The sequence below is a fragment of the Mixophyes fleayi genome, chromosome 1 (assembly GCF_038048845.1).
Source record: "Mixophyes fleayi isolate aMixFle1 chromosome 1, aMixFle1.hap1, whole genome shotgun sequence".
NCBI classification, from domain to species: domain Eukaryota; kingdom Metazoa; phylum Chordata; class Amphibia; order Anura; family Limnodynastidae; genus Mixophyes; species Mixophyes fleayi.
Genome location: NC_134402.1, coordinates 233951495 through 233973530, shown reverse-complemented (window position 1 = coordinate 233973530; position 22036 = coordinate 233951495). Strand labels below are relative to the sequence as shown.

The 22036-nt window shown below is 38.0% G+C and overlaps 1 protein-coding gene across 1 annotated transcript; it reads right to left on the bottom strand.

Moving 5' to 3' along the window:
* Window positions 1-7935: 7935 nt before the first annotated feature.
* On the bottom strand, window positions 7936-21352 carry PLVAP (plasmalemma vesicle associated protein). Its single transcript, XM_075207809.1, has 5 exons — window positions 20738-21352; window positions 17853-17919; window positions 12623-13218; window positions 11874-11915; window positions 7936-11254 (listed from the first exon to the last, which is right to left on the bottom strand). The coding sequence occupies exons 1-4, from the start codon at window positions 21104-21106 to the stop codon at window positions 11889-11891; spliced, it is 1059 nt and encodes a 352-aa protein (XP_075063910.1). The 5' UTR covers window positions 21107-21352; the 3' UTR covers window positions 7936-11254; window positions 11874-11888.
* Window positions 21353-22036: the final 684 nt, after the last annotated feature.

Below are 22036 nucleotides of genomic sequence, written 5' to 3'. Positions count from 1 at the left end.
TCTCACAGTTGGCCATATACTTTCCAGTGGTAGTGAACTGGAGCAAAATCTTTACTATCAAATAAAAGATAGTGAGACTGCAGCAGATTATTTTGCCAGAGCTCTGTCAGCAATGACCCAGTACATAGGGATATCAGATATAAAGGATGATGTGCATCACAGGGAAGTAGCTGTTACGGTACTAAGGCATGGGCTCAAGGACAAACTGAAGACCAGGGTACAAACCTCTTTACCTAAGTGGAGAGGAATCATGGTAGATGCACTTAAAGAGTCTGCCATGGAGCATGATAAAAACATATGTAAGAAGAAAGAGGCGCAAAGTGATAGGCTAATGATGGTAAGTATACAGGCTTTAAAAGAACTACACGCACAACCACCAACTTACAACACATACAGAAAGCGATATGCGACAGTCAAGTGTTATAATTGCCATAAAGAAGGACACATAAGGAAGTACTGTAGAGAGGGAAGTCCTGGGCCACCTAAGAGGGAATCACATTGATACCCACAAAGAAGACATACACAAGTTTCAGAAAATTCCCAACAACTATCCGCACATTTCATAGCAGCAAATGCTTTGCAGGAGAGTGATAGCCAACGCTAGGGATCAGGTCATACCTGTATTCTACAGCCTGTTAGGTTAACTGAGAATCTTAGGCAAGAACATACAATGACCGTTTATATATCTGGTACAAAATCTTTCTTGTAGATACAGGGGCGGCCAGGTCAGTGATAACTTCTCCTTTAAGTCTACAGGTCACAAACAAAACCATTCAAGCTATGGGAATAACAGAGAGTGCTACATTACCCTTTGACCAAACCCGCAGAGGTTACTATCGGGCCTCTGCACACCAAGCATTCATTTCTCTTGGCTGCAGCGGCTCCTAACTTACTGGGAAGGTATTTGTTATGCAAAATGGGATGTGTCATTTACTGTACCACTGTTGGTGTATTCCTAGACATACCAGGGAAGGTTGCACATGAGGTACAGGACATTGAACACCCCACAAAAGTTATTGCTACACTCTGCTGTTCTAGAACAAAGTCCATCTCAGGTAAAGGAAATGTTACTGCAAATACCGGGTTCCCTATGGGCCAAAGATGGACAGGACATTGAATTGATGGGGAATGTAGCTACTGTAATGGTTAATCTTAAAAGTGTTAGGCAAGCTCCAAAAATCTCACAGTACCCATTAAAACCGGAGGTGGAATTAGGGTGTATCCTGTAATTGAGAGGCTGCTGCAACAAGGGATCTTAATTCATAAATCCAGCACAGCCAATAGTCCCATTTTCCCAGCGAAGAAAAGTGAGGGGAGGGGCTATAGATTAGTCCAGGACATAAGGGGAATTAACAAGGTAGTTCGGAGACAATTCCCCATAGTGCCCAATCCAGCTGTCATCCTTATCCAGATTTCACTGTCATTGATCTTTGTTCTGCCTTTTTCTCGATTCCCCTTTATCCTGACTGTCAATATCTCTATGCATTCTCCTACAAGGGGGTGCAATATACATGGACTAGGTTGCCCCAGCGGTTCATTTACAGCCCTAGTATTTCCTCCCAAGCCTTAAATTACTTTTTTGAAATCCTTACAACCAAGCAATGGTTCTGTGCTATTTCAATAGACGATTTGTTTTTGTGCTCTGATTCGTTTATGTCATGTTTACATGATACTAAATTGTTGTTGCTCCATCTTTCGTAAACAGGACACAAGGTTGCAAAGGACAAATTACAGCCATGTCAGACTAAGGTTAAATACTTGGGACACTGTCTCACCCAGGGGCTAAGACACTTGAAAACGGACAGGCAATACAGAACATGACCCTGCCACAGAAGCAACAGCAAATCCGTACCTTCTTGGGGATGTGTGGATATTGTAGATCATGGATCCCAGGTTTTTCAATTCTGGCATTACCATTGCTGGAGTTAGTCTCATTCTCAAAACCTGAGCGTGTTACACACACAGAGGAGTCAGAGCAGGCATTCTTTAAGCTTAAAGATAGTCTGACTAAAGCACCTGCCTTGGGAGTACCTGATTATGAAAAACCCTTTGAGTTACATTGTACAGAAGCTGATGGTTGTGCAACAAGTGTCCTGACACGACAACATGGTGACGCTAGCAGACCGATAGCATACTACAGTGCACAATTGGACACTGTGGCAAGATCACTCCCAGCGTGTTTAAGAAGTGTAGCAGCAACCGCTCTTCTGGTAAGTAAGAGCGAACATAGTATTGGGACATGAGTCAACTGTCTAAACACCACATGCGGTATCTGCTCTGTTGAATTCAGCTCAAACCAGACATGTCTCTTCAGCAAGTTTCACAAAGTGGGAACTAGCTCTGATAGCTCCTGCAAACATCACCATCAATTGGTGCAATACTTTAAATCCAGCTACATACCTACCATATGTGCCTCGAGATACACACAAAGTGTGAAATGACAAGAGACTCTGGTTGGGAGTGAGTTTTGCAGGTATACTCATACACATGATTGTATGGAATATCTGAACCAGACTTTTACTGCGAGACCTGGCATACGTGACACACCCTTAGAAAATGTAGATTTTACGTTTTACACGGATGGGAGTTGTCATAGACAGACAAAGGAGACCTATGCACCGGTTACGCTGTTGTAGATTACCAGGATGTTATAGGAGCTGAAACCCTTGGCCCACCTCACTGAGCCCAAGGGGCCAAACTTGTGGCACTAAGAAGAGCGTGTGAGTTGGCAGAGGGTAAATCAGCTAATATATACACTGACTCTAGGTACGCCTTCAGGGTAGTACATGGTTTCGGGGTCCTTTGGCGTCTTAGGAACTTTATGACAGCAGCACGCACACCTGTAGCACATTCACATCACATAAAAGGACTCTTGACAGCGTTACAGTTACCTAAGGCGATAACCGTCATAAAATGCGAAGCCCACACATACGAAGAAGACCCGGTGTCAGTGGGCAATAGCAGGGCGGATGAAGCTGCCAAATGGGCAGCAGGGTTACCTGTAAATGTATCAACTGACAAAATTATGTTTTTTCAGACAATAGACACACAGAAATTAATTGAAATGCAAGATTTGTGTTCCCTACAGGAAAAGGCAGTCTGGAAGGCGAAGGGATGTCAAGAGTCCTCTGAACTCTGGAGAGATGGACAAGGTAGGCCCGTGGCTCCCAGCACATATTAACCAGGCCTGGCTGAGGCAGCACATGGTCTGACTCATCTGGGTAAAGAAGGTATGTGTAGGCTGATGTGCACCAGGATTTTCTTCTCAAGCCGGTAAGAAGGCAATGTCTTGTCTTACTTGTTTGAGGAAAAATGTCAGGAAGACAATACCAACTGAGCCATCCCATATCCCTCCTACAGACGGATCTTTTCAGGTAATACAAATTGACTACATCAATTTGTACACATGATTACCAATTACCACCTTGCAGGAATCTCAAATATGTATTAGTTTGTACTGATTTTTATTCTAATTGGGTAGAGGCATTTCCAGCTGCCAGTAATACTGTGCTGGGTGTGCTCTCGTGCCTCAGGGACAGCATAGTAGAGAACTAGTACCATTCCAGTTAAACTTCTCTGCGGTCCATAGACGGATGGTATAATATCACTAGGTTCCCTAGTCTAAAACTTTGCCAATACTCCTTAGATCGGTCTTAGTTGTGTCTAAATATCTCACATGCAAAGAGACTGGAGAATTGGGAATCTGACCTACCTGATCAGACAATGGCTCGTCACACCGGTATTAATGGGAGACCCTCAAGATCACCAATAACCAGGAATAGTGATGGACATCATAGACTAGGACGTATTAACAGACATAGGAGAGTATTCATTGGGAATGTTTCTTTAGGTTATTGTCAAAATGTTATCCATGCCGAATCTTGTCTTGAACAGATGGAGACAATTGGCATGGGTAGTTTCATCAAAACTTTATGTAATATTATCAATGATCGTACTGTACCTTATGTCCTCCCAGATGATGTGTATTATGTATGTGAAAGAAAGGCTTATTCCTGGTTAACTCCGAGTTCCAAAGGCTTATGTTTTCTAGGTAAATTACATACACACACACAGTATGAACACCATAGCAAAAGAAATACGATCCCTGGTGAAGAACATGTAGCTACAAATTTAATTAGTGAAACTACTGGTTTCCAAGTTATGGTTGCATTAGATCCCACCAGGATCGCTCGGGGAACTTAAAATTTTAGATATATTCACGACCTGGCTAAATTGATAGACAATATAACCAAGATGTATGATGGCACTTTCAGGTATACAGGTAATTAGCTACATGCTTATAAAAAGGAGTTAGTGCAACATAGACTGGTATTAAATGATCTCACATCTATTACTGCTGGATATTGTGTGACTTTGGCCACCCAATTTGGTGTCAAATGTTGCATGTACATCACCAGTAATACCTACGACCCCAGAGAAGTTATTGACGTATTGAGTATATGGACGAAATCCTACAACTAAAATGGGAATTTTGGAAGAACAATAATTCTTCACTGTACGAAACAGGAGAAAAAGTAGCAAGATGGTTCTCGTGGTTGAATCCTGCAAAATGGTTCTCAGGTTTAGGGGAGTGGTTACAGGAAATGGTTGCTAATATAAGTAAGCTCCTTATTCTTATATTTGGTGTCATCTTAGTAATTGGCTTATATGTCAGATGTGTTCCTACTGTGTTGAAAAGTGTGGAAAACATTCTACTGAGGTAAACACTGAAATAGATACTGTAATGGTGATGAGAAGTACAGGTATCAAGGAAGGACTGCATTATAATCCAGAAATAGAAAGCATAATTTTGTAAATTATCAAAGACTAGAGCTGTCTAAGTCAATTAATTGGATGTAGTCGTTTCAAATTAATATCCATCAATCTGATTGTCTTTGAAAATATGCGAACAGCACGCTACGGAGTGGACGGGCGTATTTAACCACAACATGTACGAACACTTCAATACACATTTACACACTCGTAAATAGTTCACCTTAAAATAGTTCCAACACATAGCTTAAAAATTTGTGTAATGTAAATAGACCAGTTTGAACCAGCTTTTCGTCGGGAAGATAAGATGCAGCTTTTCTAGAGCTGAACCCCACCCTTAGAGGGCATCGTTTGAACTGACCTATGTCCTGCATTATACCAGAATGACCTGAAGCCTGAACCAATGGAAACATTCCAAATCATCTCTATTGTTTTCAATGTAACACCAACTGTATATAAACAGGAGCTCTGGGACCAACATACATTCTTCTTGACCACAGACTTCAAGATTGAATGACTGTATGCTGGATCCAGAGTGCCTGCGTATGTAATCGGCTGTACTTATTTTATTGAATAGTTACTCTGTTACTTTTTGCTATTAAATTGCATTGTGAATTGGAACCACACAGATAATGAAAGGGTGCATCTTTCACCCACTATTTGTCTAGGTGATTTATTTAACCAATGTCGAGGTTCCAGGAAGGCCAGGGACCATGCATATAGCTGACCTACAGGCAGACCGGTCGGCTGGCAGGACTAAATACTGTTCCGTACAAACGAATGGTGTCATTTGTCAAGGTGTCATACTAGCAATTTTGTAATTCGGGTTGCTAGGAAAATGCTGTGGCCAGCTTTTTAACTGAGAAAATTGCTGGAAGAAAATGCTACATGGATGAAAACAATGAAAAACAAGATAAATCACTCAGAATATAGAGTAGAGAGTAGTCTCACTAAGCAAACTCAGCTTCTTTCAAGATGATTTTTAAGCAGTGAGAAAATCACTATTTTGTCCAGTAAGTATAAAAATGGCATGTACCAGGATCTCTAAAAACTGACACACATTTCTTTCACTTCCACATAATTTACTGAGAGCATGTCCAGATGATATATTTTCTCTATTCCTGCTAGCAAGAATCAGCAAAGTTAAAAATAGAACTTAAGATGATTTGTAAGTGTTTGCCAAGTTTGTTCATGCTATTATATAGTAACTCCATTGTGTATCTTAGTCTAACGTTTCTTTCACTCCATGGATACACAGTAAGAATAAGTATAGAAAGGAAGTGCTTATATTACCGTATTTCCCATGTATAAGACGCACCTTAATTTTGGCCCCGAAATTTGAAAAAAAAAATATTGCAGTAGCTGTCAAAAAAGGCAGGGAGGGTGTAATGGCCGGCTGCTCTGATTGTGATCAGAGCAGCCGGGCAGCACACTCTCCCTGCAATTGCCCCTCCCCCCCACTGCCACTGTCTCTGTCCCCCTCCTCCTGGATCCCCACTGCCACTCTGCCTGTCTCCTACCTGCTGGATCCCCGCTGCCACTCTGCCTGTCCCCCGCTAGCTGGATCCCCGCTGCCACTCTCTGCCTGTCTCCCTCCTCCTGGATCCCCCCCTGCTGCCACTGTAACGCTGCCCCGCTCCCTCTCGATGACCCCCCCCCCCCCCCCGCGCATCCTCGCTACCCCTGTATGGGAAAAAGGTGCGTCCTATACTTTGGGAAATACAGAATATATTACTACTTAAAAACCTCCTTCCACTTGTTTGTCACAACCCAGTGTATAAGATTCCGAGGCTGACCATAGTGGAAAAAGTAAATGCCATGAGTAGATTTTTGTCTCTACTTTGGACAATTTGATTGAAATCAGAACGACAGCGTTATGTGTGCTATCGAAGCCTGCACATCTTTTCACCCAGTACATGAAAGAGGGAAATTGTTCTAATGAATCCAAGTATCTGCCCATAATAGAGAGCCTACGGGGGTTGACTGAGGATGTGATGGATTTACTACATAGATTCCAAGTGACATATCAGAAGTGGGACAAGAAGATGTCCAATTATCTCTATCGACACAACAAAATCTTGTAGAAGGTAGATGCCAAGGGTGGCATTCTACACAGTCAAAATGACCAGAGTAAAATTAAGCAAATGCTAAAGGTGGTTTCGACCTTATTGCTCATGAGTTCAGGTGCTCAAGCTCCCAAAGGTACCTCTCTTCTTCACCCAATTGATAAAAGAAATTCAATAGTAGAAAGCTGTCATAGAGGCAAGAGCCAATCTTCCAAAGAAGGTGGCTGCAATGATCCTCAGTATAGAACAAAGTAATGCATAAGCTGAAGGAGCTAGTAAAGAAGCAAGGGAAGATGATTGCATCTCTGCTGAAGGCAAATTCCCTAAGTGACTTCCTGAAAATGGGAGGAAAGTACCACACTGTCCCCTCCCCAAAAAAACTTCAAGTCAAAATAGAGCACCTGCTAGGCAACGGAGACGCCAAGCGGCACTTCCTGTTGGCGGTCAGACTAGCTGACCGCCGACCTCCACGTCCACCAATGAAAAAAATAACTTCTTTTTTTTTAAATGCATTATTTTAATAATAAAGCAATTTATTTTTTTTGCTGGGGACCCTGGTTATCGCCATCCTGAGAATGCAATAGCGATACGAGGACATCGATAGTACTTGTTCTTGTTACTATAACGCTATACACTACTTTTCTTTTGCTAAATAGTTCACAAGGCACTATGTAATTAAATAATGCAAAGTCAATGGTGAACCTGGTGACTGTTTATCTTTAAATTAATTTACTGCTTCAAGATAGTCTACAAGTGAGTAGCACCCTATACCTAAAATTTTTAAGATATTGGAAGACTTGTAGAGCTGTATTATGACCTTTATAAAAGTACACACCTACTGGCCATTTGCTTTTCTATTAGTTATGCACTGTTATAATGTCATTAATTACCTATATAATCCTTCTACCACCAAGCACTATTTATACCTATATTATTTACAGGAATTTACACCATTTTAATGTTGCTTATGTATTTAATTTCTATTATAATAATGCATATAGCTATCACACTGCATTAGTATGTTTGCCTATGGCCATACACCCATTTTGTTTCTATATCTTTATTCATGACAGCAATCAGGAAATGCCTCTTGTAATACAGTTGAACACAAAATTTATTTTCCACATCCACAATAACAAAAATATTTACAAGAAGAATAATGTGCGTGTGTTTATATAGCCTGGTAAGGAAAACATCACTAGCACACGAAGGCAAGCAGGGGTTTCCTGTAAGGTCTGCATTAATCACAGGAGTGGGGACAGAGGTTTAGATACATTCAGGAAAGTTCTTAGTAGAAAGCAAGAAACAGATTTCACAGCAATTAACTGAATTATAGAACACAGCTGGAACAGTGCTGAAACGTACATGCCCACAGTGTATAATGTCAGTGACCGATATAGGCCTCGAGACAAAGGTTTGTCTGCTCGCTTGCAGCAAGCTAAGTTGAAAAGACGTGCCTGCAGGTCTGTGAATGGGTTATGGCATCTTTTTAACATGTAATGCCCCTTTAGGCTATTTAGTTGACTGTGCCTTATAGTGAGTGGGATTAATAGCAACACCCTCGGTGGGATTGAGAGTGAATGGCAGGATCAGACAATTTAAAATGCCCTTTCTTACATCGGCGTGGAGCTTGAGTAGGTGTCAATGGGATCCATTGAGACTGAGAGGTCTTATGATATCCATGTAAGGAGTGTGTTTGAGTAAAACTATTGTCCTGGTAGAGTTCAAGCTCATTGATATAGCCTTGACTCTGCCTAGTGGTTGATCAGTGTAGGGACATTAAGTCTGAGAGGTATGGTGGCAGAGTTCCAAGTTGTAGACGAGCAAAAGCCATGGAGAGCTGTAGAAACACTGAGTACATTTTTGGCCATGCTCGGACAGAGAGTACGCCATGCCCCACACTGTCACTTCCACCCTATTAGTGAGTAATGCTGTAAAGCCTGAAAATTAAATGAGTGCAATGAAGTCGGCAGTTACCTGCAGCCTGTGCGATACCCAATGTCTAGTGAGAGGGACATGGGACACTTGTTAATATGTAGACTGACATGATATTCAGAGATCAAGAGAGCTGTTGTGTACGACAATTTAGAAATTGAGAGTGAGAGTGACTATCCTCAAGGCATGGAATGTTAGCTCTTGTGTGAAACCTGTGAACCACTGTTGAATATTTATTTGCAACTACGAAGTGTGTGTTGAAGGAGTTTAATAAATCAGTGGACTTTATCGAGAGATGGTATGGAGCTCATTATTACAACAAAGGTGAGGTGAACTGCACCTTGTACGTGTGTCATTAACAAATAAACTGGTAGTCAAACTTAAATATGCAAGGACCCTTTTTCGCCCTCTAGCCCACTGAGCTTGGGGATACGAGACTGAGCTAGCCTTGAGAAACCCTGAGGTAGGTGCATGGGCGCGCATTTCTGGGATGTGCCTGAAACCCCCCTTAGGTGGGTATGGGCCGTTTGAATACCTAGGCTGGGGCCCAGTATGCTTCCTGGTGACTGGTCCCTCCCCCCTTACTGCCACCTGCAAGGTATAGAAACAAGGTAAGTGTGCAGGGACTTTTAATTTAAGCGTTGTGGGAGAGTGGGAAAAGCCTCTTAAAGTAACTGTGATGGAAGGGTGGGTAGTGGCTTTTAATGTAAGTGTGGGTGGAGGAGGGTGACTCTTAATGTGATGTCGATGGGTGTGTTTCTATTCACTTAATAGTGGGGAGAGGGCTACTCACTCAATGGTGAGTGGAAGTTATTAATTTATTGATGGGCCGATGGTGGGGACTATTTAATTTAACGGTGAGGTTATGCTGGGGCCTATTTAAGATGTGATGGGACTATTAATTTAATGTTGGCGTGGTTTGGTGGTGTTAATTGAATGTGGGTCTGAGTTTGGGGATAAGTAGGGCTATTTATTAAATGTGAATACTAATTATGTAATGTCTAGGGTGTCTGGGAGGAAATAGGTTGATTTTTTTTAAAATGTGAATAGTATTAATTTAAAGTTGATGCCGTGGAGGGGTGAGGGGGTATTGGTGTATTTATTAAAAGTGAGTGCTATTAATGTAATGTTGAGGATGGTTGAGGGGGATAGGTCTATTTATTGAATGTGAATGCTATTAATTTATTGTTAGGGCTGGTTGCTGTGAAGAAGCCTTGCACGCTGGTCCTGCCACATATGGTATGTGGGGAAATCCTGCTTTTGTCCCTAATGCAAGCATAGATGCAAAAGGGGCTTCAAAATGTTCTTTAAAACATATTTGCAGGGGGACCTGATATGCAGCAGTGCCGTGTGTGGTTGTGGCAGTCCCCACATCATTTCACTAAAGTTTTCATTTGAAATCCATAGCATCAATAGGTACTGTGCAAAATCATATGAAGTGGGAGGCTGAACCAAAAATACTCGTTGCAACAAGCTCTACATGTCATTTCCTAATTGTAGGATCTGCTCAGAAGGAGAGAATCTCAGAAAAAAAGGCAATGGACATTTTTTTTCTTTCTAAAGATGTAGAGATATATTACATGTCTCTAATATGAGATAATGTTATTTTATTCATGCAAGTCAGACAAAGACTGAAGTAAGAAATATATTCCCTTTATTCACTATCGTGTTAAGTAGCTCAACTTTTGTCTTGTTATATTCACAAACTGAGCCAATTTTAATCCCGCAGCACCCTAATACACATGGAAATCTGAAACATCCTTTTATATATATATATATATTCAATCTTGTGTTGAAAAGTGCATACTTTTTTCTATTCTTGTGGAGCCAGTTTGGGCTGCAGCACTCTGACACATATGGAAAGCAGAAATTTGAGAAATATGTATATATTAACCTGGTTGACAGGTATTATGCACCTCTTTGTTTTTTCCTATTTAAAAACAAATACATGTCTGAAGCTTCACATTTCTTTGCAGTCCATCATCTCAACTCCAGCATATTCACTGGAGTGTGTGTCCCACTAACATCTTACACATCTTAAAGTGGACCAAGTCAACTGACTAAGTAGATGATATATACAACATAATATACAGTATACAACCATGTTTTATGATCGATTATTAAAGCTTAATTGTTACATAAGTATTTTAAACATTTTAGATATTTACTGAAAAGGCAATAAACTCCCTAATGAAAATAAAATAAAATATTTAGCTTTAAAAGAAGGCATGTCAATAACATTGTAATATATCTTAATTGTCTTCTCATTTGAATTTTGTTTTTCAAAGTGGATAAATGGGATATAAAAGGGGTATATTATTATTATATTTGAGTCACCAGTGTTACTGTGTGTTTTGTTTGTGTGTAAAGTGGGAATAATATTGATTTAAGCTTCTCTTCTACTGTTGCTAATAGAGCCGACTTATGTAGAAGACTTCATTTCACATCAAGACGCACCTTTCTTCATTGATTTCAAACTTCTGTAAATAAAAAAGGGAACGCTGAGTCCATTGTAACTGCTGGTTATTTTTGCATTTATAGGTATTGGGAGTTAAAACAAGGCATTCATACACTAGGCTTACACATTTGCCAAATTCAAGACTAGTGCCAGAAATATTTATTATTGCCCAATAAGAGTATCTATTCTGTCTTTTTTTACCATATTATTTTTTTCTCTGCTATATCAGGCTCATGGGGGCAGATTCAATTAGCCGCTGGACATCACCTCGATAAGCAGATAAATGTCAATGTCAACTTCTAATTGGTCTTGATTTTCAACTGAAACTAGCAAAAATATTAGTGACATAATTATCTGGTAATCAATTGGTGATTGTAAAAGAGTTTTGCTGAAGTACCATTTTTATTCCACAGAGAGCCAGTATCAAGAAGTACTGTATTGAGCTTTTAAATGCATTCAAAATAATCCTTAGCCATTCACACGCACCCTGTGGACTTTCAACTTTTTTCCTGTTTTTTTTTTTTTTTAATACTTTTTTATTTATCTTGACATTGAAATTGGATACAAGGCTTAGAATTAAAATAACATATTCTGAGAGGATCTGAGTTTTTACAGTATAACATAAATAAAATATATTTTACCTTCCATTACATATGCTATCCTATAAATCCCGTGTTGCGATTCTGAAAAAGAGAAAGTCAAGGAGTGAGTACATTTTTCTTATTACTGTATTGACTTTGCTTCATCCATCTGCCCAATGGGATTGTTCAGGAATTCAAGTTCACTTGAATTATGAGGTGAACCTGAAAACAATACACACATTTGTTGTGTATATTACAAAATAGAAAGATATTTAGCTATATTATAACCTCCTTGTGGAGTATATATAAATAACAAATTATTTACTATCAAGCTAAAATTATAAATGGGGCAGTATACAAGTTACAAATGTAAATATTGTAAACAACAAAGTTGTTTACTTTACTATGCAGTGTTTGTGTCTTTTATGTATTAAATATTTGAAAAAAAAATGAATGCATTCCAAAAAACTCTCATCTTGGAGTAATACATTTGCTTCTCCTTTGATCCTGGGGCTCTACATCAGTAAAAAACATTGAGAATGTTAAAGTAACATGACGGGGCAGTGCTAAAGATCTGCCCTGGGAGTGATACTGGATGTGTTTCTTAATGGATTCTGTCCCAGGGAGGTTTTTTTTTCTTTTTGCCTTAATATGCTATGTTAAGTAGTTATCTGAATAAAAGTCCTCTTTCCCAAACAGCTGATAATTTAAGAAGAATATTGGAGCATAAATCATAAATGTTAAGGTTAAACACTACAATGTACAATACATACCGATGACAAAGTTCGCACATGCACACAACTACTTACATAGGATACTTTGCGGCAATTTTCTAGCTCTTCCTCCTTTTTCAAATATTGGGAGAAGGACTTGTTAAGTTCGTTATTTTTTTCAGCCAGCTGCTTTTCCAGTCCACCCTTTTCACTTGTCAACCTATTCTTCTCCCTACTGACAACTTCCTTATCTTGATTGCATTGCTTTAAATCCTCCTTAATTCGAACATTGTTCACTTTCACTTGGCTGTTTTCAAGCATGACATTGTTAACATCTTGCCTCAACCTGTAAATCGCTTGGTCTATACTGTTCTTAATTGTATCAGAGAGGGCCTTACATCTTACATTTTGATAGGGGTCATGGGCGTTTAAATTGTTTAGAGCAATATCTAAGTTCCTTCTCATGTGCTCTAGTTCGATTTCAAACTTCTCATTGATGGATGTACAACCATTTTGTAACTGTTTCAGCTGAGATTCCAGGTCTGTCTTCTGCTTCTGAATATTTTCTTTTTCAGAACTGGCGCTGTGCTCTTGGGTGGTAAGTAAGCTGATTGTCTTTGTGCAGTTGTCTTTAAGGTTATCAAATTCCTTTTCTTTCAGGATTTTGTACTGTAGTGCAGAAAGCCTTTCATCTGGCCCACAAAAGACAGATGTCAATTGGATGGGTGTATTACACAGGCAACAAATGTTACATATGTATGTGAACTCTTAAGGGCTCATGTAGAGTTGGTTGCATTTGCGCCCTAAACATAAGCAGGAAAAGATGCATGCATGCAAAGTGCATTTACGCGCATATACTCACTTGGGCGCATCTCCAGCTCTGCAACACTAGCCTATGTGTCAGGTTTACATCAGGAGCCACAAGCACGTTCACTTCCACGATAGCATAGAGAAAGCGCAGGGATGTGGCTTGACAGCAGCAAATGTGAGTCATATCACATTATTTGTACACAATATTACTATGTAATGAGGTGTCATATTCACAAGAGAGAATAGTGTTAAGAATAATTATTATGAATAATGCGAAAATAGCATTTGCCATATAAAGTATAATTTATAATAAACATCTATTGTTTTCCCCTTCCAGTATAAAATACTGCAGTTGATATGTATATATCAGTTAAGTAATGCGAATTCATGGCCGTGACTTCATATAATATAGCAGTAGAAGGGGCATAGACACAACTAGCCAATTAAAAGTGACTGAATAGTGCTGCTGAGCTTCATCAACAGTGCATCATGATGCACAAACAGATTTGCATCCTGATAGATTTATATGCATATGCATCCAGGTCAACATCAGTTGCAATTAAGTAAACATGCCCTTACTGTACTTGGCCTATGCTCGCTAGCCCCTTCACTCTCCCGTTCTGCCTCTCCACGTTTAAGGAGTAGTAGGTGTAAGATTCTATAAAGCCTGCATACAGAATTTTATGTATGCATTTTTGATGTGCATGCGCAATATGGAAATGCATGCTTCTTTACGCAAAGGAAACAGATGTACATTTCACTCTACATGAGCCCCTTAAAGAGCAAATGAAGCCAGTATTTAATATGAATATATATCAAAGACTGTGCATTGCTGAGCTAAATAATATACATGGAATAACTGTTTTTATTTAAGTAAATAAGGTCACCATGCTTGTTCAATAAAAAGCTAATTTGTATTCCTGAAATTATATTATATAACAATATTATAAAGTCTAATACACAAATGAAAAAATAATAATAGGACAGCGCTGAAAAATGATTCCAGAGTAGTGAATCTCCCTCGATAATTTATCTGAGTGATGAGTTAAATAGTTATCCAGGGCAATATGAAATACAGTACAACGTTTTAATACACAATAAAAAATCACATTCTTCAGTATCAAAAAGGTATATACAACTTCAGAAATGAACAGTAGAGAGATGTATTCATTAATTGGAAACCATTATTCGTTACACCAAGTGCAACGCCAATAGAACTAATATAGGATATAAGGACCATCAATCATATTAACAATTGACCACTAGTGAGAACCGTAATGGTCAGTAATAGAAGTAAAATAAATCTCTTTGAATTTGTATGGCATAGAAGGATCTTAGCTAGTTCCCATTTCCAGAGAAAAGCGTTTAGAATATCCTAATTCTACTGTAGACATTTGGGACTAGTAATTAACTCCTCCATAAGACAAATAACGTTCCAGATAGAATACATTTGGTAGCCGTAGATAAAGCAAATGTAATGAACGGAGCTTAGGGGATATTGCTAGAGGTTCAGTCAAGTGTGTAATATAGCAGGAGAAACCCCCCGTAGCCTAAAATTCATCTGATTCTACACCTATTTACTGTCTTCCGAACGGATTAGACTATCTACAACAGGAACTCTTTTCAGCCGGTTTTCTGTTACATGGAATCTATACAGGTGCGCACCTGCAACATCAATAGGAGCTCATTATAGCCAAACGTGAATCGGAGAGCCAGCGTGAGTTTGTGGTCTGTGTGGAGCGACACCGGAGAGACTGTGAGTGCATATTTTGCTATTTTCTCCCAGATCCATCTCAATTCCTGGCAAATCTCCGTGGCTTCAGTAGTTTTATTTGTTTGGATGGCTACGTGTATACCTCATTAGACACAAAGTGTCAGTTCTCTGGAGGAGAGATATCGGAGGAACTGCGGGGGGTTTCTCCTGCTATATTACACACTTGACTGAACATCTAGCAACATCCCCTAAGCTCCGTTCATTACATTTGCTTTATCTACGGCTACCAAATGTATTCTATCTGTAACGTTATTTGTCTTATGGAGGAGTTAATTACTAGTCCCAAATGTCTACAGTAGAATTAGGATATTCTAAACGCTTTTCTCTGGAAATGGGAACTAGCTAAGATCCTTCTATGCCATACAAATTCAAAGAGATTTATTTTACTTCTATTACTGACCATTACGGTTCTCACTAGTGGTCAATTGTTAATATGATTGATGGTCCTTATATCCTATATTAGTTCTATTGGCGTTGCACTTGGTGTAACGAATAATGGTTTCCAATTAAAGAATACATCTCTCTACTGTTCATTTCTGAAGTTGTATATACCTTTTTGATACTGAAGAATGTGATTTTTTATTGTGTATTAAAACGTTGTACTGTATTCCATATTGCCCTGGATAACTATTTAACTCATCACTCAGATAAATTATCGAGGGAGATTCACTACTCTGGAATCATTTTTCAGCGCTGTCCTATTATTATTTTTTTATTTGATATCCTCTGTTTTGGGATGTGACACCATCCTTATACAGCTGCGTTATCTGATTCCATTGAGTGTTTTTCAATTTTTAAATAAAATTTTCTTAGCGCCAGGTGACTGTTTTGTTGGCTAATACACAAATGTCCTTACTGTGAATAGTGTGTCTGTAGTATATAAAGTCCTCTCCTGCATTCCTGTCCTGTATTTTTCAAATTAAATCACAGCAGTCCTGCATCATTAAATACATTTGGGGGTGTGGACTAAGGGGTATATTTTTTAGTCCTATTGTGATAAGTGAGATTGTGTTGATAAATCACTTATTTCCACAATTTAACAAAAAGATACTCGGCAGCGATACTAGCCTGGAGCGGTAAGGGCTAAATCGCAGTTTTGCTCAACCAGTCTATGCAGTTGTGCTTGCAGTCTCACGCATGCGCAGTGCAATTGAAAACCCAGAGTTTGGCTTCATTTCCATTATTAATAAATTATAAAATACAGTATAAAATAGATTCAAGTTTTAAAGTATTTTTAAAAAGTGTAAAATATTTTAAATAGAGTTGCATTTAAAATATAAATGAATAAAAGTTTATTCTGAGAATAAAACATTTTTAAATGATTTTGATCTGTTATTGCCATCCTTAGATGGCGATAACAGAACAGGTATTGTGGCTTCCCCATGCAAAAGGTAAATCTTAACGCCGGCAGGTCTTCTTACCGACAATAGCAGTGTTTTTTGCGGTTTTCTCTTTTTTCTATTTTTATACTAATAATCATTCTTGCCTTCCCTGCCTTCGGAGGGAAAGTATGAAATGAAGATTGTTTCAGTTTTTCTCACCAATTTGGACTGAATTGTATCAAGAAAGATGAATTTACTTTACATTTAATTAAGTGGTGAACAAAGGTTTGGGGAATTTACTTTAACATTGTGTGTGTACCTATTTTTACTCTTTTGGTGGGCATGGCTTTTAGAGGGTGGACCCCTGTCCAATATACTGGGACCACTTGGGTGGCAATGTTCCCACTTCAAAAAATAGAATTTTGTTAATTACTGCGGGTCAAAAGCCCAGTGTGGTTGGGAAGAGCTTCAGAACTTTGCAGTTAGTTGTTGGTAGCCTCAGGATGGAAAGGAATATGTTTTTTTTTATTGGACCGCTCCCAACAGAGACACCAACCAGCTGACAAGGCTGGTTCACTATAACAGGGAACTCCACAATTATGTACTCCTTGTTATAATGGACAACAGCTATCTAGACTTGGGGCTACTTGATGATTTTCAGAGGGAGAACACTACCATTTTTAAAATTATTTTGTTTATTACACAGTGCACTGTCAATAGGATAAAAGCACTTTTTATACACTAAAATAAGGGGAGTGCTGGTAAATTTCAGCCTGGATGGCAAGACTAGACTCAGCAGCCTATTAGGAACACTCTAAAGGAACTAAAATGCAGGTGGTACAGTGCCCCACCCCAGGTAGCCCTCTATGGGGACCGGCATGGGGAGCCCAGTCCGGTACCATAGATGTTTGCCTTTGATCTTGGAATTGCATTAGAAAAATGTCACATTCTAGTTGATTGCTACAGGATTTCAGTTTTTTGGTTTTTTTTACTATGCACCAGTTTTCACAAGTGTCCCTAGTGTGCTTGACTCTATAATATCCATATATATATATATATATATATATATATATATATATATATTATAGGAAGAAATACAGTTAAAAGTGTAATTTAAAAAAAATATAGAAAGCATATTGCTAGACATGCTTCTATAAATTAATCAATTACCAATCCCCTATCGCTATTTTATAGTGAGAGTGAGCGCATGCACTCTAATATGTAAACAAAAGTGCAGTGGGCTAAATGCTATTCCCATCTTAATTGAGCTCAGTGCAGCCATTCACAAGTCCCTGGTTTTGTTATAGTAAGAGAATATGACAGACTGCATAATATTTATGTCACAACTAGAGCTCCCATAATTTTTATATAAAAATGCAAAAAAAAGTATAATTCAATAGTAAAATTCAAGATTTCTCACGAGTGCAGGTCAAGTTGAACTGGTCCAGAGAATTTTTGGTGGTTCTACAGGAATCTGGAGGCGGTGGCTAAAAAAAAGAGACATAGTTGTACATATTGGTAAAGATGAAGAGGTATTTAACGTTGCCTATTATCAATGAAACTATATTTGTCAACACGCATTTTGAATTTATTCTACTATGAGAGTGTGTAATAGAATAGGTCTTTGTGATACTACTGATTAAATACAGCATGAGACAGTTCTCTAACCATAAAACAACAAAACCTGACCAATGAGAGTGCTGAGCAGAATGAGAAGGCTACTTCTTCATTTTTTGTCTCTAGTAAACTGCTACCAGTACCGATTTTTATTGAACAGTTCTGATTTGTGACATGCAAAACAAGAGTGGCCTACTGAGAAGTATGTGTGGTTTCTTACAAGTTGCAATGGGTTGGGTGGCTTTAGAAAAGTGGTTGCATGCCTAATATGTGACGATTTTACAATCGGGAATGTTGGCAGGTATGTTATAGGCGTTTTTCCTAACCATGTGTCAGGACACATTCTTTGTGTCACGATAAAATACTTGATGTGCCACAAAATTGTAAGCTTAACATGAGGAAACTCAAAATTTTTGGCTCCTGGTAAATTAACCCATAAGTGATCTCACTAGTTCTCCTAGTGAACTCATGGGCTGCAGTCTCAGGAATATTGTTTCAGGAAACAAAATGACTACCTCCACTGTCAGTAGGCCATGAATACACTCTAACATCTCTCTCTCTTTCTCTCTCTCTCTCTTCTGACGGTCTATACAGGGACACCGTGCAGCTATAACAATACATGTATCAGTGATAGGTAACTGTGTTATCATAATCAATGGGGACAAGGTTGGTATAGTGAATGGGGCAAATTCCTGCATAATCCATTGAAATAATACTTGTATAACCAACATAGGAAGGTACTAGATTAATCAATGAGGCAATTCTGGCATAATCAGGGTGGCAGTGCTTAGAAAATGTGTAGGGTAATTCCTTGTATAATAAGAGCTGCCTGCTGTTATAATATACAGAAGCTCTGTTCAGTATAATGTACGAATGACACATGAAGCTCAGAGACAGAGTTCATTTTGCCAACTTCACTTTTTATACCAAAACACCTTGTCCTACCTCTGCCTATATAATTTAGACATTCAGTGACTGTTTTCCAAACTTAGGTATCCCTAAACTCCCTTTATATCTTTCAATTACGGACCTACTGCCTTTTCTTGACCGACTTTACATTTATATCCCTAACGACGCGTAAAGGTTATCAGTTACTGTTGTTAACTGACTTTGTTGAGGATCATATATATTGAAGTTAAATATAGTTTGTAACCTTTGCTACAGGGCCGGTGTAGGTGCCGACTGATAGTGATGACTGACACACGTTGCCACTAGCTAGCACAGAACGTGTGTATGCAAATAAGATAGACTATAAAAAAAGCATTGTATGTACAGTACACATTAAGAGTATCTAGATTTATGCATTAAATGTAAAAAAAATATTTGAAAATCCATATTTATATTAATAATTATACTGTTAATAGTTGTTAATTTGTTTTATAATAGAATACTTTTTTGTATGTGTTCTGATGTGACTTTATATTGCACATACGCTTGTACGTATACTGCAGTTCTGTCTGTATACGTAAGGCAAGTACCATTTAGGCAGAGTGTACTTACATCAAGATTCAATTTGAAAATGCATCTTGAGATCCGCTTTGATTTGTATGCGGTCAAGTTCCGTGTTCTTTTGTAAGACGCAAGTTGCGTCCGAACATGAACCAGGCCCATTGTGTTTCTTATTGTATTATACAACAAATAACACAACCTACAAATACCTGCTAATTTTATATCCAAGTATATCCTAATGGGAAAATTAGTTTATTTTTATTCCACACATGTCTATTTAGGGCAAGGTTCACAATTGTGTTTTATCTAACAGGCAATTATGTTGTATACCGTCAGTAAGGATTATGCAAAACACACCTAGTGAAAGCTGTATTTGCTTTGAATGCTTTTTGTCTAACATGTAAAATAGGTATACAATTTTGTCATTGTGGACAATGTACTTAAAGCAGGTTAAACTAAATAAATTCTGATGTATATAAAATACATACTTTTCCCCTGCCATTATAACTGTATTTACCTTCTTGGTTGTTATTATTATATATGATTATCGCAGGTGATTCATATAGGGGTAACAACCCAATAGCAGTTTATAGAAACGCTGAAAATATAATTCACTGTTTTTATGGATATTTTTGTTATTGTATTATTTATCTGCTTTTCATATAGGAAATTTACCCCTGATAATAGTGTAAATCAACTGATCAAGTTATACTAACCCTATACACACATAATGTGTCAAGTATTCCATGTTCAGTTGTAATGATCCTTGCTACTTATGTATGTATTCTGGCTAAATTTTAATCAGTTGTGGCATTGCTTTGATGTATTTTATTTAATGCAAATAAGGAGGGACATACTAGTCATTGAAGGTATTGAATAAATTTAGGACTCAATAAAACAGTGATCTTTATAAGCATGAGTAAACTAATATTGTACAGGTTAATACGAAATAAGTATTAAGCACAGGAGAAATCAAACCATTTGCTTTTGCATTAAGTATGTTCAGGGGAAAACAAATCTACTTGTAAACAGAGTGATGGAATATGCTGTTGCTATACAAATGCATTTTAATAATAATAATAATAATAATAATAATGATGATGATAATAATTATACAACTAGTCTTATATAACCCTAACATATTATGAAAAGGTATTGACTAAGATCTGGCTGCACATGAAACATAATTAATGTAGCTTACACTAAGCTTCCAAATATTCATAATAATGTTATACTCACCATTTTTGACATTATTATACTTCTGTTGGTCAGTTGTCTGGTTCTAAAGTTTAATAACTCAGTGCAGTTTTTCCTTTGCTTCTCCTCATGGGCGAGTTTAATTTTAAAATAAGATAATTGATTATTTAGCCCGTTAAATTCAACTGTTAGGTTATGGTAACGATTTTCTACGCTTTTCAGCCTAAGCTCTGTGCCAAGGTGGGCATTGCCATACAACATGAAGAGCACCAAACCAATGATAATGAGAAACTGGATTATAGAGGAGAAGAAGAAGAAATATTTCAAATAATACCAGCAGTCTTTCTGCTTAGATCTGAGGATGTCCTTGGACTCCATTCGAAACTTTGCCATTGCATAGTTTGTGTCCATGGTTGGTTCTCTGTTATTTTCTAATTTCTTTTTTCTCTGCAGAAAGCAAAATCTACTTTTGAAATAAACCTTCTAGAAATAGTCCAGCAGAACACATCAGTATTTCTTAGTTCATGTCCCAGACACTTAGCACACCATAAGCCCTCCTCCCTTTTTGACCTGTGAAATTTGGCAGCTTCTTCATTTTATCTAGAGAAGGGCTGTAGTAGGGCAGGGTGGGGTCAGTCACATTAAGTTTTCTGACTTACTGTTTACATTACTTTGTTTTTAAATGTTTCCCAAGCCTGACTCCTTCCTTCTGCTCAGGATGCATCCAACTTCCTTTTCATAACAGTCAACGCTGTAAAAAAGCCTATTGTTATTTGGTGTAATGAAATATGTGTGTACCATCCATAACCAAACCCATAATCATTATTAGATCTGGTACACTGAGTTTTTAGCTATATATATATATATATATATATATATATATATATATATATGTATATGTATATGTATATATATATATTATATATATATTATAAAAATGTACACCAATGTATAGGTATGATTTTTTTTTCTTTTTACTCCTCAAACCAAGGGCTAAAGTGTTTTTACATAGGTTTATAGTTGTCTGGATTTTTTTTACTGTCATATCGAGATAGATCTCTCTAAAACTATCCATATCCGTTCACAAATTTGTTTTTCTTTTATTGCTCTGCTGTAAATGGACTTGATATTCTTATAACAACATTTGTCAATTGTTATGCATCTATAATATAAAGCAGAGAGGGGACTTTCATGTACTGTAGTAAGAGAAATTATGACATCAGTTAGTCTGTTCTCTGATCTAGCCAGTCTTTTGTCTTGTTTTTCTAGCCCTGGAACTTCAAGTAACCTGGACAAATTCAGCTACAAGCGTGTTGCCCGTGCATACTAACTTTGGACTGT

Coding starts and splice junctions, on each gene's coding strand:
- PLVAP (XM_075207809.1), bottom strand. CDS start 21,106: ATGGACACAAACTATGCAATGGCAAAGTTTCGAATGGAGTCCAAGGAC. Junction 13,219..17,852: donor GTTCAACTTGACCTGCACTC/GTGAGAAATCTT, acceptor TTTGTGGGCCAG/ATGAAAGGCTTTCTGCACTA. Junction 11,916..12,622: donor ATTGCCGCAAAGTATCCTAT/GTAAGTAGTTGT, acceptor TCTCTTTTTCAG/AATCGCAACACGGGATTTAT.